Source organism: Manis javanica, chromosome 1 (genome assembly GCF_040802235.1).
Source record: "Manis javanica isolate MJ-LG chromosome 1, MJ_LKY, whole genome shotgun sequence".
Classification (NCBI taxonomy): Eukaryota; Metazoa; Chordata; class Mammalia; order Pholidota; family Manidae; genus Manis; species Manis javanica.
Window position 1 is genome coordinate 185,006,510 of NC_133156.1, and position 16,513 is coordinate 185,023,022.

Here is a 16,513-nt window from a genome sequence, read left to right on the forward strand (position 1 = left end):
TAGGTTAATTTAAAGAATAAGCTGGGCCTTTTAGCAGGCTAAAGTAAACCTTACAATGGCATGATCTAATTGACACAAAGAAAGCATGGGCTGTGCTCAGATACTTTCCTTTATCTGGGTAATATTTGGACATTCCAAGCCAACTTGCTCCTGGCCTTTTGAGCTTTAACTGATTAACTCATTAACTCTATGAATCTTTTCTGGCTCTCTAGTTTTAACTGGTTAACTCTTTGAGTCCCTTTTAGTGGGCTTTACTGGCCTTATTCTCTGTCCATCCCACTCATTTCTATTCTTTTGCCTATCAGTTTTACCAGAGCAGACTTATAGGAAGAAGATATAAATCAGTTAAATCTCTTCAGGATGGGGAAGAGAAGTTAGGCAACAAGAGCCTGTGTTAGCCCTGCTCTCACAACTCATATGAGAATGAAATCAACATCAGGGCTCAAAGGATCACCACATCATAACTTAGAAAGAATTGGGGGGGTGGGGGTGGAGGAAATAACAGGAACACTGTGGTTGATGATTATTTATGCCCATTTTTTAATTTTACTTCATAACAACACTTTTATTCACTGTAAAATCACAAGCAGACATAATACCTAGAAATATTACACACAGTTAAATGAGTGAAAAATTGATACATTGTTAAGCTAACAAGCAGAAAGAGGTTTGTTACATATAAAAAGTTCCTATTTAATAGAGTCAATGCTTGTTTAGCATTCCTAATGGAAAAGATGAACATAAAGACAAGTTATACAATTTCATTATTTTTTAGTCCAAAGCTGACTTTCCTGATTTTAGAATGTAATATGTGTTTTTATATAAAATAAGAATTGCTTCAATATTTATATTTGACCTGATTGTTTATAGTTCATAATGAGTGATCAAAACCGAAAGTTTTTGTGATGACTGCCCTTGTACTGTTCACCATGTAAGAACTTATTCACTATGTAAGAATTTATTCACCATGTAAGAACTTGTTCATTATGCTTCAGAAGATTGGAGACTGACGAGAATTAGACTGGGGGTGGATTAATGCTTGTGCATTGAGCATTGACTCCCCTATACAGAATTTTATTGTTGTTAACAACCATTTGATCAATAAATATGAGAGATGCCTTCTCAAAAAAAAATAAAAAATAATAATAATAAAAAAAAAGAATTGCTTCCAAGGCATGTTAGCTCAGGCTGATATTTTAATTAGTTTTATTCTCTGAAAGTATTTTGGTTAAACTGTAGTGTAAGTCTGCTGGATGATGAATGGGAAGAAATAAATCACTTTTTGAAATGTATCTTCCAGGGAAATAAAGTAACTATAAAAAACAAACAAACAAACAAAAACCTTTGCTGCCCAAATAAAGTGTTGACTATATCTGGAGGGGCAAACACAATACTGGTGTCACTTAAATAGCCTTATTAACATGCTGCTTTAGAATTATTTAAGAAGAATAAATTCACTCTACAGCTAATACATACTCATGAGACTAAAAGAAGATTAAGGAATAAATATCACATTGCCCAGATTAATGCTGGCTGGGAACAGACATAAAATGATTAATACTTCTGTGATCACAAAGACACTCTGATTCTGAAGTTTATAAAACCCTGAGCTCATCTTCTGACTAGAGACTGAGCAACCATTTCCTTTTACACTGCTGCCACCAAATTTCACTGCCTTGTTGCACCAACATGGTATTAGGAACATAATGCATAAAGCACTGCTAAGAGGGGCAAAGGAATAATTCATACAGAGAATAACAAAAGAGAGAGAGATGGTGAGGTTTCTAGATACATAAGCCAAGTTAACAAGTTGTTCCTTGTCCAGGCACACTGCATACTGCTCTTAGTCCCTTCTTTTGATCATTTGTAGGGTTGAATTTTCCTACATATGACCTCACTGGCTCTTTGCAACCACCTCATTGATAGCTTTCACAGGCATTATCTTTACCCAGGGTCACACGGGACAGAGCCAAGGCTGGATCAGGTCAGAAGTCTCCAAAATTCTAACTTCTAAAATTCAAAACATCAAAGGAGGTGGATTAGAAAGTAGGAAGCGTAGAGTTACTGAATCTCATTGTTGGGTCCCCCACCTCCCATTTGTATGTCTCTTTCTTTTCTGGGAGCCCAGGACTCTACCACCAACGTTCATTGCCACCACTGTTCATGCCACCACTGGATCGCATGACTTCGTTCACACTGAGGAGTAGAAGTGTGGTGCATCCATTTTAGAAGAGGCAAATCTTAATCCAAAGGAATAATGAGCATGATGGGATTCAGGGGCCCGTGACAAAGACATCTCACCCTCAAATCATACCAGTGAGGGTAAGAGCTGGTCGGAATGGAAAAATGGCTGATGGTCACATCCATAAGGTATTGTGTCTACTTTCAAAAGTTCTATGCATCACAAGCCCAGAGACCTGAAAAGGAAGAGGACTTATGGGGAAGCCTAACTGGTCCAAGGCAAATAAAGAGGTAGAAGCAGCATCACCCTTAGACCTGGAGAACCTGAACTCTGCTCTGAACCCCATGTGCTTCTGGGTGCCTTCCAACTGCTCCCTCCCTATGGGGTGAGAAGTCCATGGAGCCAAGGGACCCATCCTGAGCCCAGGCTTTCCCCCTTTTGACTTGCTCCAGGTACCCAGAACCCTGTATTTCCCTGTCCAGTGGCTTCCAGAGTCTCTAGAGGTGGCTTGTGGCTTCTTCCCTAGGTTCATCCTCTTGATGACAAGACTCACCATGTGTGGTCCCAGTCCTACACCTGAGGGGAGGCTATGAGGCAATGTGGGGGAAGATGGTTTGGACAGAATGGGCCATGCATACTGGGATGTTCATGTGCATGCATATAAGGTTCCTTGCAGTGAGAGTCAGGTCCAAGGATGAGAAGGGTTGAAGAAAGAACTGGGAGCCTGTTTTCTATTCTTGCTCCAACCCCACAAATGTTAGGCATGAACTAAAGCCCAGTAATAATCCTAGCAATGGGCTATGTCAGTGCCTGATGAGTAGCTGAGATGGTCCACAGAGACCCTCACCCTACAAACATACATACCATAGTCTCAGATGCCTACTTGGGTTCCCTTCTGGAAACCCCCTTATTCCAGGCTGTTCATGCCCCAACTTGTTTCTCAATTTAATCCCTATTTCTTTTTGCCAATTAAGTATTGTTAATATATGTAAGTTTCACCAGTGTCTACTCTTTGCACAAATTAAGATGTTCAATGAATGTCAGCCACTGGTGATGATGTCTGGTCACATCAGTTTTAAAACTTCCGGGCTCCTTCAGCACAGTGTTCACATGGTTGTCCATTTACTCTGCCTTCTGCAGCAAACCAAGAGTTCTTGATTGATAGTTTGATCCAAGTATGCTGCCCAGTGTCCAAAGGTCCTGTCTGTGTTTAAACTTTGAAAGGTCCATTGGGTTATTTTAGTCTTACGCAGTCCACCTCTTCAGTGGCCGGGGCCTCTGTGGTTTTGAGATCTAGGTCTGCTCGGGACTTCCTCGCTTTGTAAGAAGACTTCCAGTGTAGCAGCACGATCTTCTTGAAATATTTCATGGTGTTGTTCTTGACGGTCACGAAGCACATGGTGTTGATCATGCTGTTGCTCATGGCGATGCACTCGACTATGTAGAAGGCTGTGAGGTAGTGCTTCTCCTTCACAAACACAGTGGGAAAGAAGTCGCGCACGATGGTGAAGCCATAGAAGGGCGCCCAGCACAGTACGTAGGCTGTGAGGATGCACATGAGCACCAGGACCGTCTTCCGTCGGCAGCGCAGCCGCTTCCTGATCTGTTCTGTCTGGAAACCAGGGACGGCCTTGAACCAGAGTTCCCGGGAGATCCTCGCATAGCACAGGGTCATGATGACCACGGGGCCCAGGAACTCGATGCCGAAGATGAACAGGAAGTAGGACCTGTAGTAGATCTGCTGGTCCACAGGCCAGATTTGGCCACAGAAGATCTTCTCCTGACTCTTGACAATGACGAGAACGGTTTCCTTTGTGAAGTAGGCTGATGGGATGGCGATGAGGATGGACACAACCCATACCAAGGCAATCAAGCCGGTGGCTGTTTGACACTTCATCCGGGGTCTCAGTGGGTGGATAATGGCCAGATATCTGGGACAAGAACACAAAGGGGGTTACCACTATGATGACGAAGTGCTGGATGAACACACTATTTTTGCAACATTATGAGATGAAACCGAATGGTATGTGTGAGGAAAAATGCAGTGGTATATGGGCTTTCCAGAAAAGCAGACTTGCATGCAAACCCCAGTTCTACCCTGTACTAGCTGTTGCAGCCTCAGGTAAATTTTGTTTAATCTCTTTAAATCTCAATTTTTTTATCTGCAGAAGCTGTTTTTTTCTTTTTAAGGATTAAATGTGTAATCTATACACAACTCCTGGCACAGTAGATAATCAATGGTGGCTTTATTATTAAATGTAGTAATAATGCCCACCATCAGTTTCTAGCCTGGAAATATCCCCAGGTCCTTCCCGTTTTCAGGGACTTTCATCCTAATTAGCCAACAGTTTAGAGTTTAAAGAGCCTGATGATTCCAAAGAATTGTTGGGAGAACTTGTCCTTTCCAATGGATGCAAGGGGAAAAGTTTTGTCTTCATTCCACGTTTTCAAAAACATTGCTGTGTATGCAAAGGTGGAGGAAAAGCACGTGACCATTTATCTTATTTTCGAGGTGGAAAAAATGGAGTTGGGGAGAGATGAGTGACTTTGTCAAGGTCATACACCACAGGACTATTAATAGAAAACATTTAAACCTATCTCACATAGTTGATGTGAAAATCAATTGAGAATATCCATGAATGTATTTTTTTAACCACGGAGGACCAGACAGTAAAAGATACTGCTTTTGTTCTTTCCCAAAAAACCACACTGCTGTTACCACAGTGGGCCAGGAATGGAGAGAGAGCACTTTCTTGGGGATGTGAGTCATTTGTGCGGTATGAAAGCCTCTTTCCCAGAGAGAGTGCACATACTTAGGCCGAGAGCTCTGGTTTCCTGGAAGACTTTCTGTGTCTGGCAGGCGGTAGAAGTTGGAGAAGGAGAAAGATAGGAAGTGAGGTGGGAGGGAATGACTAATCAACACTGGAAATAAACACATTCTTGAGTGTCCAGGGCTTCTCCCAGGTGGAGGCAAGGGCAGACGTGACAGGGACCTGAAGGAAAGCCAAACCAGTTCTGTTTCCTTTGAAACCAATCCCTTTGAGGTCATCTTCCTGGGATTTTGGAAGCGGGGGTTCATTGATTTTTTTTTTCAGATTATATTCCTGCTGTTTCTGTCCACCCCCCACCCCCCAACAGCCAGCCAGCTCCGCTGAGTATCATTTGGAGAGCTCACTGGACTGAGACTCCCGTTCTCTTCCAGCTCCCAGATGTTCAGTGAAGTTAGATAGGTTGAGTCCACCCTCTGGACGCCCAGCCGGCTGCTTGACATGCCCCACCTCCAGCCACAGTCTCCATTCCCGCGCTCTCACCCATCTCCTTGGTACTGAAGGGGGAATGGGAGGGTCTGCTGGGTGCCCACAGTGCTTTTATCAATGCACATGTGTGGGCCCTTCCTAAAGACCACAGTGTCCCTGCTGTAATGAGCGCACCCAACTTGCTCTGACTCATAACAAACACTAAGAGTTTAGTGCTTTTGCCTTCCATCCACCTCCCTGTGTTCTGTTGATTACTCTGGCAAAGAATATTTCTATATTCATACTTGTTTACTCTATGAATTTTTGCTACATAATTCTAGTCTTTCTTTTCCCAGTAGCTGTTAAGTCTTCCTAAGTCCTTCTGATGTGTCAAAGTCAGTGTTTTTTAGTCAGAAGGCTAAGAATCTAATCCCAGCTTTGCCACAGACTTGCTATGTAAATTTGAGTCATTTTTTCTTAGCTCACTTTCCTCATCTGTTAACATGAGAATATTTCCTGCCTTGCCAACCTCGTACTGTGAGGTTCCAGTGAAACACTGCATGTAAACAACAACAGGCTATTCACATACAAGAAAATGGTAGTATCCTAAAATGTATTTTCAGAGCTATTCTGTATGTGAATACTGCATTTGCCAGTTCTCTACTACTTTCTATTATTGGACCTATTTATCTTCACATCAAAACTAATTTTCTGGGCAATCTGTGACTACCCATCAGATGGTTACTTCATCCTGGCTTTTTCTGACTTCACCCCAACTCCATTCCCAGGGTCAGCACCAAGAGTCATGCAAGAGGACTTTTAAATGTATTTATCAAGACAAATTGCAGAAAACCATTTCAAGGATTGCCACCAGCCTTGGCTATATTAAGATCAAATTCTAGAACTCTAGTGTTACTAACTCTTGCTTATGTTTGTGAAGCAGCTTCAATTTACAGAGCATTTTCAAGACACTATCTCATTAGATAACTCCAACTCTATTGAATAAATGAAGTAGCAAAGATGCCCATTTTACAGGTGAGCAAACTGAGGTGTGGAGCCATTAAATAACTTGCCAACTGCTACACAGCTGGAAATTGACAGAACTGTGATGCGGCCCCAACCACATCTTATTTGAAAGCCAATATGCCATTTGTCCCCTCCTTTTTCCTACTAGAGCAAATGATACCCTTTTCCTCTTTCCCTCCTGGCATCCTAGGAGTCCTCCTATTTCCTTTCCATCATAGTTGGTTTCTACCTATTCTTATTCCAAGAAGGAGTCACACAATTGACAGCTACTTTTCTTTGCAAATAAGCATGGCCTTGGCTTGCCCTGTGTGTCTGTCACTGCAGTAGCTCAGGTCCAGATCCACTTAGAGCCAACATTTCTCAGAAAACAAAGCATGAAGGCTACTGGACAAAGAAATATCCAGATAGGGGGCTGGGGGATTGTAAACAAAGAGCATCTGGGCTCCCTCTCTGTCCCCAGGACCCAGCCCCAGCTCAAACCATGGAAAGAGCAGTCACCAAAGATAACGGGCCGGCCATGGGATGGGCAGGGAGTGCATCCCTTGGGCCCGTCAGCCCTGGCCAGTGAGCTCACCAGGGAGCATCTGTGCTGCCTAAGGCTGAGTGCAGTTACCCTCAGCTGGCCTCGTCCAGAGAGAAGAGGGGAGCTCTCAAAGGCAGGCTGACAGGCCAGTTCCCTGGATTCTGGGTAGAGGAAGGCACAGTCCCCCAGTGCTCGTATGCTCTGGGATCAGGGGTAGATACCTCAAGGGTGTGCAGATACCTCCACATCAAAGAGGAAACCCAGATGTGGGGACACAGAGACCTCTGATGATCTTTTTCAGTTCCCTGCTGCCAACAGGTCTGACTAGAATTTAAATGTTCTAGAACATGACCCTATCCTTTCTGAACTCTACTCTCCTTATGTCCCTTGCCCCTGTCCCATATACCTCCCCAAGGGACCTCATATCTCAAGCATTCCCATCTCTTGGCTTTTGCAAACACTTCTGTCCTCTTGGAAAACCTTGCCTTTCCTCTGATGATTCTTATTTGTTGAAAGACAGTAAAGAGTTCATCTCCTCCAGGAAGCCTCTTTTGACTACTCCAATACACAATGATCTCATGCTTCTCTAAATTTCATTCAAGATGTATCCTCTGCTTTATCCTCTGTTTCATAAGTATTAGTTCTCCCCCCCACCCCCAGCTCTGGATGGTGAGCTCCCCAAGAGCAGAGATCGAGTCTTACTTTTAAAACCCTTTTCCTGGGCACCTAAGAGTTTAGTAATACTTCACTTTCAGCCAGTGCTTGGCACTGAACAAATAGAAATGTAATGAGCCACGGTTGACAGTTCTCAAAAAAATGACAACCTGATACGGTGAAACTGGACATAAATGTGTTTACCAGCATGAGACTAGGAGGAAGTATGGAACTCGATAATAAAGGATCTTCAGAGCAAAGGGGTTTGCAGCATGTTTTGTAGACAAGTAGAGTTATTAGGGGTCTTTTGAAGAAGAGAGGGGAGACAGGCACAGGACAGAGATTAATTTGGCTTCAGTCTTGCTGTCTTCCCTCAGGCCCCAGGGGCCTTCTCTGTGCTGCTCGAACCTGTCAGGTTTGCTCCTCTCTTGGGGCCTTTGCACTTACAATTCCTCTTGTTTGGAATGCTTTTACCCAGTCTTCACAAGCCTGGCTTTTTTTCTCCCCTGTCAATCAGAGGTTGATTCAGATGTCTTCTTCTCAGAGACATTTTTCCTGAGCACACCTAGAGTAACTCCCAGTCTCAGTCACTCCCAGGGATTTTGTGGTTGTTTGGTTGGTCTTGTTGAGAGCATTTCTCACGCTCTGAGATTACCTCCTTTGTTCGTCAGCCTGACTGCTTTCTCTCTCCATCCTGTGGGTATAAGCTGCATGAAGGCAATGAGCTGTTTTTATTACTATTCACCATCATATTCCCAGTGCTTAGAATAGTATCTGTCACATCCTAGTGGCTCTATAAAAATGCACTGTTTGAATGAATGTTGAGGGTGATTGTGAGGGGAGCACAGCAGATAGGGAGACAGAGCCAAGAGATACTGAAGGCAGGAAGGCCAGCGAGCAGGTGGGATATAGGGGTGAGGACTGGCAGGGCCTGGAAGGTGAATAAATACTGGAGAAAAAGAGAGAGTGGCCAGGACATAGGAGACTGGCTGGTTTAGATGCCTGGGAGAACCGTGGAACAAAAACAGAAAAGGTAGAAGATAAATAGTTCTGTTCTGCTGTATCTTGATAGCTGTGTTTCCTAGAAACATTTTATCATGTTTTTAAAATCACATCATAAAAACAATCACTTCGGTGAAAACAAGTGAGTTAGCCAATTGGAAATATTCATTAGTTTATCTCAGTTTTTTGTTATTTATGTTATTACTTTAAGAGTCAATTTAAGAATTATAATATCCACTGTTTGTTTAATGCTTACTCTGTTTTAAGCATTGTTCTAAACAATTACATGTTATCATTTAATTTAACCCTCAAAGCAAGCCTACACATGAGGTTTTCTTATTATTTCCATTGTATGCATGTCAAAACTGAGGCAGAGAGGAGTCAAATAACAAACATAAGGCCCTATAGCTAACAGGAGGCTCAGCAGGAGTTTAAACTCAGGTAGAGTAATTGCCAACACTATCCCTACAGAACTTTAACTAAACAAAAATAAAGGCATTTGTATAAGTGGTTATATTTGTTATTCAAGGTCAAAATTAGTTGCCCAAAACTAACCAAACAGAACCTGAAAAATCACTGATGAAATCCTAACAATGCATGAGGCCAGACAAGAAGCAATGACATCCTAGACCACAAAACTGAAATTAGATGTTAAAAGTACATACACAATTTGAAGCAAACATCAGAAAAGGAACTTCATACCCTGGAGCAGCCAGTGAGTTCACCAAGGCCACCGGGTGGCCCTGTGTGGACAACTGTGTTTTCATCCAACGTCTGGGTGCAAGTTTCCAATCACAACCCCACTGTAGACAACAGAAATCCCCTTGATGATAAACATGTTCCCCAATTAATCTTTCATATTATATCTAAATTGAATAAACTCCCACTGCAAGAGAAATGCCTGTAGTATTTCAGACAAGCTGACTTTGGTATGAAAGTAGGGGATATGAGCTTGACAATGTTCAGTAGATCAAGGTTTGTTTGATTGACATAGATATTACCTTTCACATGTTCAAAATAACCCCGTATCCTTTAATTCATCCTGGCTTCCATCTGTGTGAAGCCACTCCCTCCTACACTGTTACCCCTTTCGACAAGTGGGCCTCTACACTGTAAAATCTCACCCACAGAGCAGGGTCCCACCCCACCCCCAAAGTGGGTACCTACCCACCCCATTTTGGGAGTTGAGAGCACCCCGTGTGCAAAGATGTCTTGCTGGATTGAAACTTCTAGAAATGATCTTATATGCTTTGTCCTGTTCGTGTACTAAGAGAGATCATGGCAGCTTCTACTTCCAGAAAAGGTCAGAGTCAGGGTTCCTGGAGCTCTTCCTTGACAGCTCCAAAGGGGGCCTAGGGAGCAGATACTCGGCTTGACTGTCCACCTCCTGCTCCTTGTTGATTCATTCAGGGTCTGTTCCTGGATGGACAAAATGCAGTGGGGCTCCATGACTCCTGAGGAGGACCTTGGCCCAGGAGACACAGCCCCGTCAGGATGGCAACCCAGGGCACCTTTAGGGATAACAGAGCAGGGGCAGTGTGGTTTATGAGGCTGACTCACAGACATCCTCCCTGGAGAAAGGGACCACCCCTCAGGGGTCTTAAAGCGAGGCTCCTCAACCTGCTTTCCTTGAGAGTGGCCTCCAGTTTATCCTACCCCTGGTACATCTGCCTGTGGCTTCAGAAAAGAGGCTCTCTCAGCCATGCTCCTCCTGGAACACTGTCCCCGCATGCCCTGTGAGGGGCAGGCTGACCTCCGCCAGAGCCCCGAGGCCACGGAACAGGGAGAGCATCAGTGCTTCAAGCTCTCCAGGTGAAGGTAGAGACGTGCTGTTCAGATCCAAGTACAGGGAGGAGCAATTTGACCCTCAAGGTAACGGGTTCTAGGCTGTAACAAGGTACTTTGTAATAAGAATCCAACTTGGGCAGAGGAAGTTGCAAATTGTGCTAAGGGGAAAAAAAACATCCTGGCCATTAGCACAAGTGATTGTCCTAAATGAAAAGATTAACCATAATGTAAGAAAGATTCACATAGACTTCTCAACTGTTTTTACTTATCCTCACTAGAACCAGGTCTTCTATATGGTTGCATAGAAATGTATGAAAGGAGCAAACTGAAAATGCAACACAAAAAAGTATAAGTAAATGTATGTTCCTTTTTCTCTTCCTTTTAATTTTTTCTTTTCAAAACAAAGCCCTCAATCTTATTTTAAAATTAACCAGTACTAGGAAGGATATGTTTTAGTAGAGGAAGTCTCAGTGAGATAGAAACCTCCCCCATGATTTCCAAGTTGATTAAGAGGTACTTGCCTGGAACTTAAAACTTGTCCCTCCATACCCCTTCTTACCTGTCTACCTCTAGACCTTGAACAGACATATTACACATAGGAGCACGTCCACGGCAGAGGGATCAAAGCCTTCCCACTACCCAACTTGGGGGGGCTCTGCTACCTCTGCCTGCCCACAGCTGGATGGCTAGGACTCTCCTTCCTCTTCAGCTAACAGGCCACTTTTGGAACACCCCCTGCATCCACATGTATGGGGAATACAGATATCACTCTTCAGTCCACACGTGCGGTAAAGGAAGGGTCCCTTCACCCCACTCACCTGTCAATGGCAATGGCCAGCAGGGCATTGGTGGAGACATAGAGAGAGACAGTGCGCAGGTAGTTGACAGAGGCGCACAGGACGTGGCCGTGCTCCCAGGAAAGCTGGCGTACTACATAGTAGTCCATCTCGAAGGGGCAACAGACAATGGCCACCAGGAAGTCAGAGATGGCCAGGTTGGCGATGAGCAGGTTGGTGAGGTTACGCAGCTTCCTGTAGCGGGCAAGGGCAGCAATAAAGATGAAGTTGCCGATGCCACACACCAGCATGATGCCCACTAGGGCCATGCCAATAACAATTTTGGCAGCAAAGAAAGTCTGGGAATTGGTTACATCCTCATCTTCATCCAAGGGCATATCATAGTCACCATAGCTGAAGTTGAATGGGAAAGAAGCAGCTTGGCCTCTGTGGGGGCTGAACACAGAAAAGAAGCTGGAAGATGTATTGGTGGCATTCTTATCCATGGTCCCCGTGGGGATCTCCATGTGGCCAGGTGGTCCTATAAGCGGCACTGTTGGGATTTCCTCTGCAGCAATGTCGGCAAGGCTGATGTCTCGTCTCCGTGCTCACACTCAGCTCTCCCTTAGCAGAGTGTCCCTGCAGGCATCCTTGGGGTACCGTATCCAAGCTCCATCCAAAGCCTTTGAAAGACATACAGAGGGTTGGCTGTGTATGCGAGTGAACCTGGCCAAATTTAAAACCATCCTACAACCTAACACTCACTAGCCACCTGCTCCGAGAGAACATTGGGTAATGGAGTGGAAATAAAGGAACCAGTGAGAGAAAAAAATGAATAAAACCACGTATGCACTCCCTCAGGGAAAGTTTGATTGCTATAGAGACCACCAGGCACTGGCTCAGTTTATTTTGTGAAGACTCTGAAATACACTTTTCCCAAGGGTCCAAAATTGGGAGTTGGGGAGGCTAAAGAGAATGAAAGTAACCTGCTCCAAACTTCATTCCCTGACGCAACCTCTTGAACTTTGTCCTTGCAGAATTGTCCCATTCTGAACACTGCCGAAGAGAGAGGGCTTTGAGACAACCCTGTCTGCTCTCGTGGAGCTGGCCTCCTTCCCTCTGGTAAAACACTGCTCTAAAAGCACAGCACCTATCTAGCAGCTGCCTTCCCTTCTCCCCCCTCACTTGGCTCCCTGATCCTACGTAAGTGTGCTGTGACTATAGAAGTCAGGTACAGCATTCCGGGACCTATCCCTACACGGAGGCCGTGGGGTTGAAGTCACAGCCTAACCGCTGAATGGCTTAGAAAGGTGGGTTAGGAAGAAAGTAAAATCCTTCCTTGGCCAGTTGTGTGTCCTGAGGTCAATAGCTTAAACACCCAAGAGTTTCAACATCCTCCAGGCAAGAGATCAATAGTGTCTGTAAAGCAGGAAGCTCCCTGGAGAGGGAGGGTGTTACACCCTAGAACTGCAAGGAATTACTGTTGAATGCTCAGGCCTCCTCAATCAGCTGCAAGGAAGAGGAGGGAAATCCTGACCCAGATGGCTCTGCCACACAACAAAACGGGGCTGGGGGTGAGGGGTGGGGGCCCGGAAGGGGAGCATCTAGTCAGCTGCACTGCTTTGGACTAAAAACCAGGAGGAGGCCAGAGTCCTCCAGACACTGCTCTCTCCCTGCTGTCCCAATCCCTCCCAGAACCTGAAGACATCAGACCAGGTTGCTGGCACATAAGAGGAGCGCTGGGGTCTGGAGAGCATAGGGAATGTCAGCAAAACCACAGAGCGAAGGGAAGGATGGAAAACCTTAGGTTCCTGGGAAAGGGCGACACAGGGAAGAAACCTAGGAACCTCCATCCCAGGAAAGCCCGTAGCACACATTCCTCAAAGGTGAGACATTCAGATCTTATCTTTGGGGGACCAGGGTTAAAGTCCCTCTACACCCCAGTGAGGCTCAGCCCTGTTCCTGCCTCTCTACCCCACTCCTCACCTCCCCCACTTTATTCTCACACTATATCCCTCAGGCCCAGCCCTTTGCCCCCTCAGGTGTGAGAAGCAGAACCCGGAGCTGAAAGGCCAGAGGGGGCCAGGCTGGAGCCCAGGCGGGTACAGCCGCAGTCCCAGCGGGGCAGTCCTCACTCTCTGCAGGCCCTGTGTGTCTCAGAGGCGTCTGGACACCACTCTACAAGCACACTACCTGGAAGGCTCAAAGTCAGGTTTAAAAACAAAGAGTAATAAAAACTTGGATGGTGCGGGTGTTAAGAGATTTCAGATTCAGGGAGAAATTGTCCAGGGATCTTTTCTCCTTTATTCTCACCTCTCAAAGAGGGGCCCCGTTCCCATCCAGGGTCAGCTGGGGCCCCAGCCGTTTAGGCTAGCCGCCTGGAACAGACCCTTCCAATAGCTGGAAGCCTTCCGTTGCAGCCCCAGCTGATAAGCCCTCTCCACTCCCAAGTCTCTCCTCCCGGGCTCTGGAGGCTATGCCAGAGGAAAGAAGGTGGGGTAGCCTAGGTGCCCTGAAGAAATGTGCACAAGTGTTAGTCTCTTGAAAAGCCGCCTCCCTGCTCAAAGGCCCCTGCACCCCGGTGCCCGCGTCGCCGCGTAGTCCTTGGAGCATCTCCCCAGGAGGGCGCACTCAGTACCTGCGGCATCCCTGTGCCCAGAGGTCGCGATCCCAGAGACTTTATTCCGGGCCGGGGACACGAGCCGCTTCTCTCAGAGGCCCGCAGGAAGAGGACAGGTCCCCTCTTTCTTTCTCCTCTTCTGGGGGGCTCTCTCCCGGCTGCGGCTGGAGTTGCCCTCGCGCTGCCGCAGCCGATGTGAGCACCTAGTTTCCGCGGCCAGCCGGAGTCCCGCGGCCCGGGCCCGCCCTGCACTTGCTGTCCCCGCCCCTGGTGGCCGCAAGGCGCCCAACGCACGAGCGGCTGGCTGGAAGCCGGGTCCGCGAGGCTCCCGGAGGCACCGGGTCCCGGCTGGAAGCGGGGTTACGTCGGGGTCGCCCGAGCACGCGCGCGTCTGGGGACCGGGAGTCGCCCGGGGGCCGGGTGTCTGCACGCAGGGGCGGCAGCCGGCGGCGAGGACAGGCGGGAAGGAACCGGGCCAGGCTGGCGGCGCGCTCCCCGGGCTCAGGCTCCGGAACGGCCGCCTGGAGCGCTTGCGCCGGGAGCCCGGCTCGGTGCGGACGGGCGCTTCAGCAGCCCTCCGGCGCTGTGCGCGCCGCAGGGCGCGGGACTTCGCGGCCGGCTCACCTGGTCGGCCCCGGGCGACCGCCAGAGAGAGCGGCTGCGGCCCGCGCAGCTGCTGAGGTTTCAAAAAAACCGCGGGGACCCTCCCCTGCTGCCCACCACGCCGCCCTCGCAGGACACGCTGGGACTGACCGGAGCCCGGTTTCCTCGGGCAAGCCCAGCTGGACACCGGGATCGGCTTCATTTAAGCCGCTTTACCTCGGGGTGAAAGACGCTAAGAGAACTGCTTCCCGGAAAGCAATGAAGGTCGGGAGGGGGGCGGGGGGGGAGGGCAACTTGTGGAGGCCGGAGAGAGGGAAGGGTCCCCGCCCCCACCCAGGGATGTCTGGTCTGAGGAAGGCTAGGAGGACCGGAGCGAACATACTGAGCACAGATCTCCTTCAAAAGTCTGCATTTCTCAAGGAGTTAAATACAGAATTGCCATACGATCCAACAACTCCACTTACAGGAAGATTGAAAGCGGGGTCTCAGAGATGTGTACACCAATGTTCATAGCAACACTATTCATAACACCCAAAAAAGGTGGAACAGCCCAAATGTCCATCAATGGATGTATGGATTTTTTAATATGTGGTATATACATACATTAGAATATTTCTCATCCTTATAAGAAGGAATGAAGTGCAACAAGTGTTGGTGAGGATGTGGAGAAATTGGAACCCTTGTGTACTGTTGGTGGAATGTAGATGGTGTAGTGACTCTGGAAAACAGTATGGTGGTGGATCCTCAAAACACTAAAAAGTAGAATGACCATATGATCTGGCAATTTCACTTCTGGGTATGTACCCAAATGATTGAAGGCCAGGTCTCAAAGATACATTTGTACACCCATGTTCATCGCAGCATTATTATTCACAATAGCCAAAAGGTAAAAGCAACCCAAATGTCCAATGACAGATAAATGGATAAACAAATGTGTTATATACATACAATGGAATATTATTCAGCCTTAAAAAGGAAGGAAATTCTGACATAAGAGACAATATGGAAACACCTTGAGGACATTACGCTAAGTGAAATAAGCCAGTCACAAAATGACAAATACTGTATAATTCCACTTATATGAGGTACTGAGAGTAGTCAAAATTATAGACAGAAAGTAGAATGGTGGTTTCCAGGGGCTGGAGGGGTGAGGGAAGAGGATGTAAGTGTTTAATAGGTACAGAGTTTCAGTTTTGCAAGATGAGAAGAGTTCTAGAGATGGCTGATGGTGATGGTTGCACATTATGAATGTACTTAACACCACTGAACTGTACATTTAAAGATGGTTAAGATTTTAAAGATTGTGTGTATTTTACCACAATAAAAAAAATGGAAAAAAGGAATGCAGTATTGATACATGCTACATCATGGGTGACAGCCTTATGGGTGAATATATCATATTAAGGGAAATAAACCAGACACAAAAGGACAAATATTACATGAATCCACAGATATGAGATACCTAGAATTCATAGAGTCAGAAAGTGGAAAGGTGTGTTCCAGGGGAGGAGGAATTAAAAGCTATTATTTAAGGGGTACAGAGTTTCTGTTTTGGATGACAAAAAAGTTCTGGAATTGGATAGTGGTGATGGTTGCACAACATAATGAATGCACTTAATGTCATTGAGTTGTACAGCTAAAATGGTTAAAATGATCAGTAGAATATCTCCGACTCCTTAGCAAGGCATCCAAGGCCTCCAGTTGTCCAGACGGAAAGAGGGCTGCCTGGGATCTGAGCCTTTAGCTGGCTTTGCCATTATCAAACTGTGTAACTTCAGGCAAGTCATTTAACCTTTTTAGAGCTCCTATTCCTCATTTACAAAATGAATGAGTTGAGCCTGCCCTAGGAAGTTACTGCCAGGATCCAGCACTTGATGCAGTATTTTCCCCTGGGCCATATCCCTCTCTCGACATCTTCTCCTGTCATTTGCACAAAACTGTAATTTGCAAAAATTTCACCATCCTTTTACATGTCTGAGTATCATGTCTCTTGGGATGTGGAATACAACAGTGGCTAAGAGCATGGCATTTGGATAGGAGCTGTGTGACCTTGAGCAGAATGGGAACCAAAATCTAGCTTTCTCATTTGTAAATTACAGGTGA

At 46.2% G+C, this 16,513-nt stretch overlaps 1 protein-coding gene across 1 annotated transcript; it reads right to left on the minus strand.

The window, feature by feature from the left end:
* Positions 1–532: 532 nt before the first annotated feature.
* PROKR1 (prokineticin receptor 1) lies at positions 533–14,605 on the minus strand. The gene is made up of 3 exons (XM_017654749.3): positions 13,826–14,605; positions 11,230–11,870; positions 533–4,113 (listed from the first exon to the last, which is right to left on the minus strand). The coding sequence occupies exons 2-3, from the start codon at positions 11,712–11,714 to the stop codon at positions 3,417–3,419; spliced, it is 1,182 nt and encodes a 393-aa protein (XP_017510238.2). The 5' UTR covers positions 11,715–11,870; positions 13,826–14,605; the 3' UTR covers positions 533–3,416.
* Positions 14,606–16,513: the final 1,908 nt, after the last annotated feature.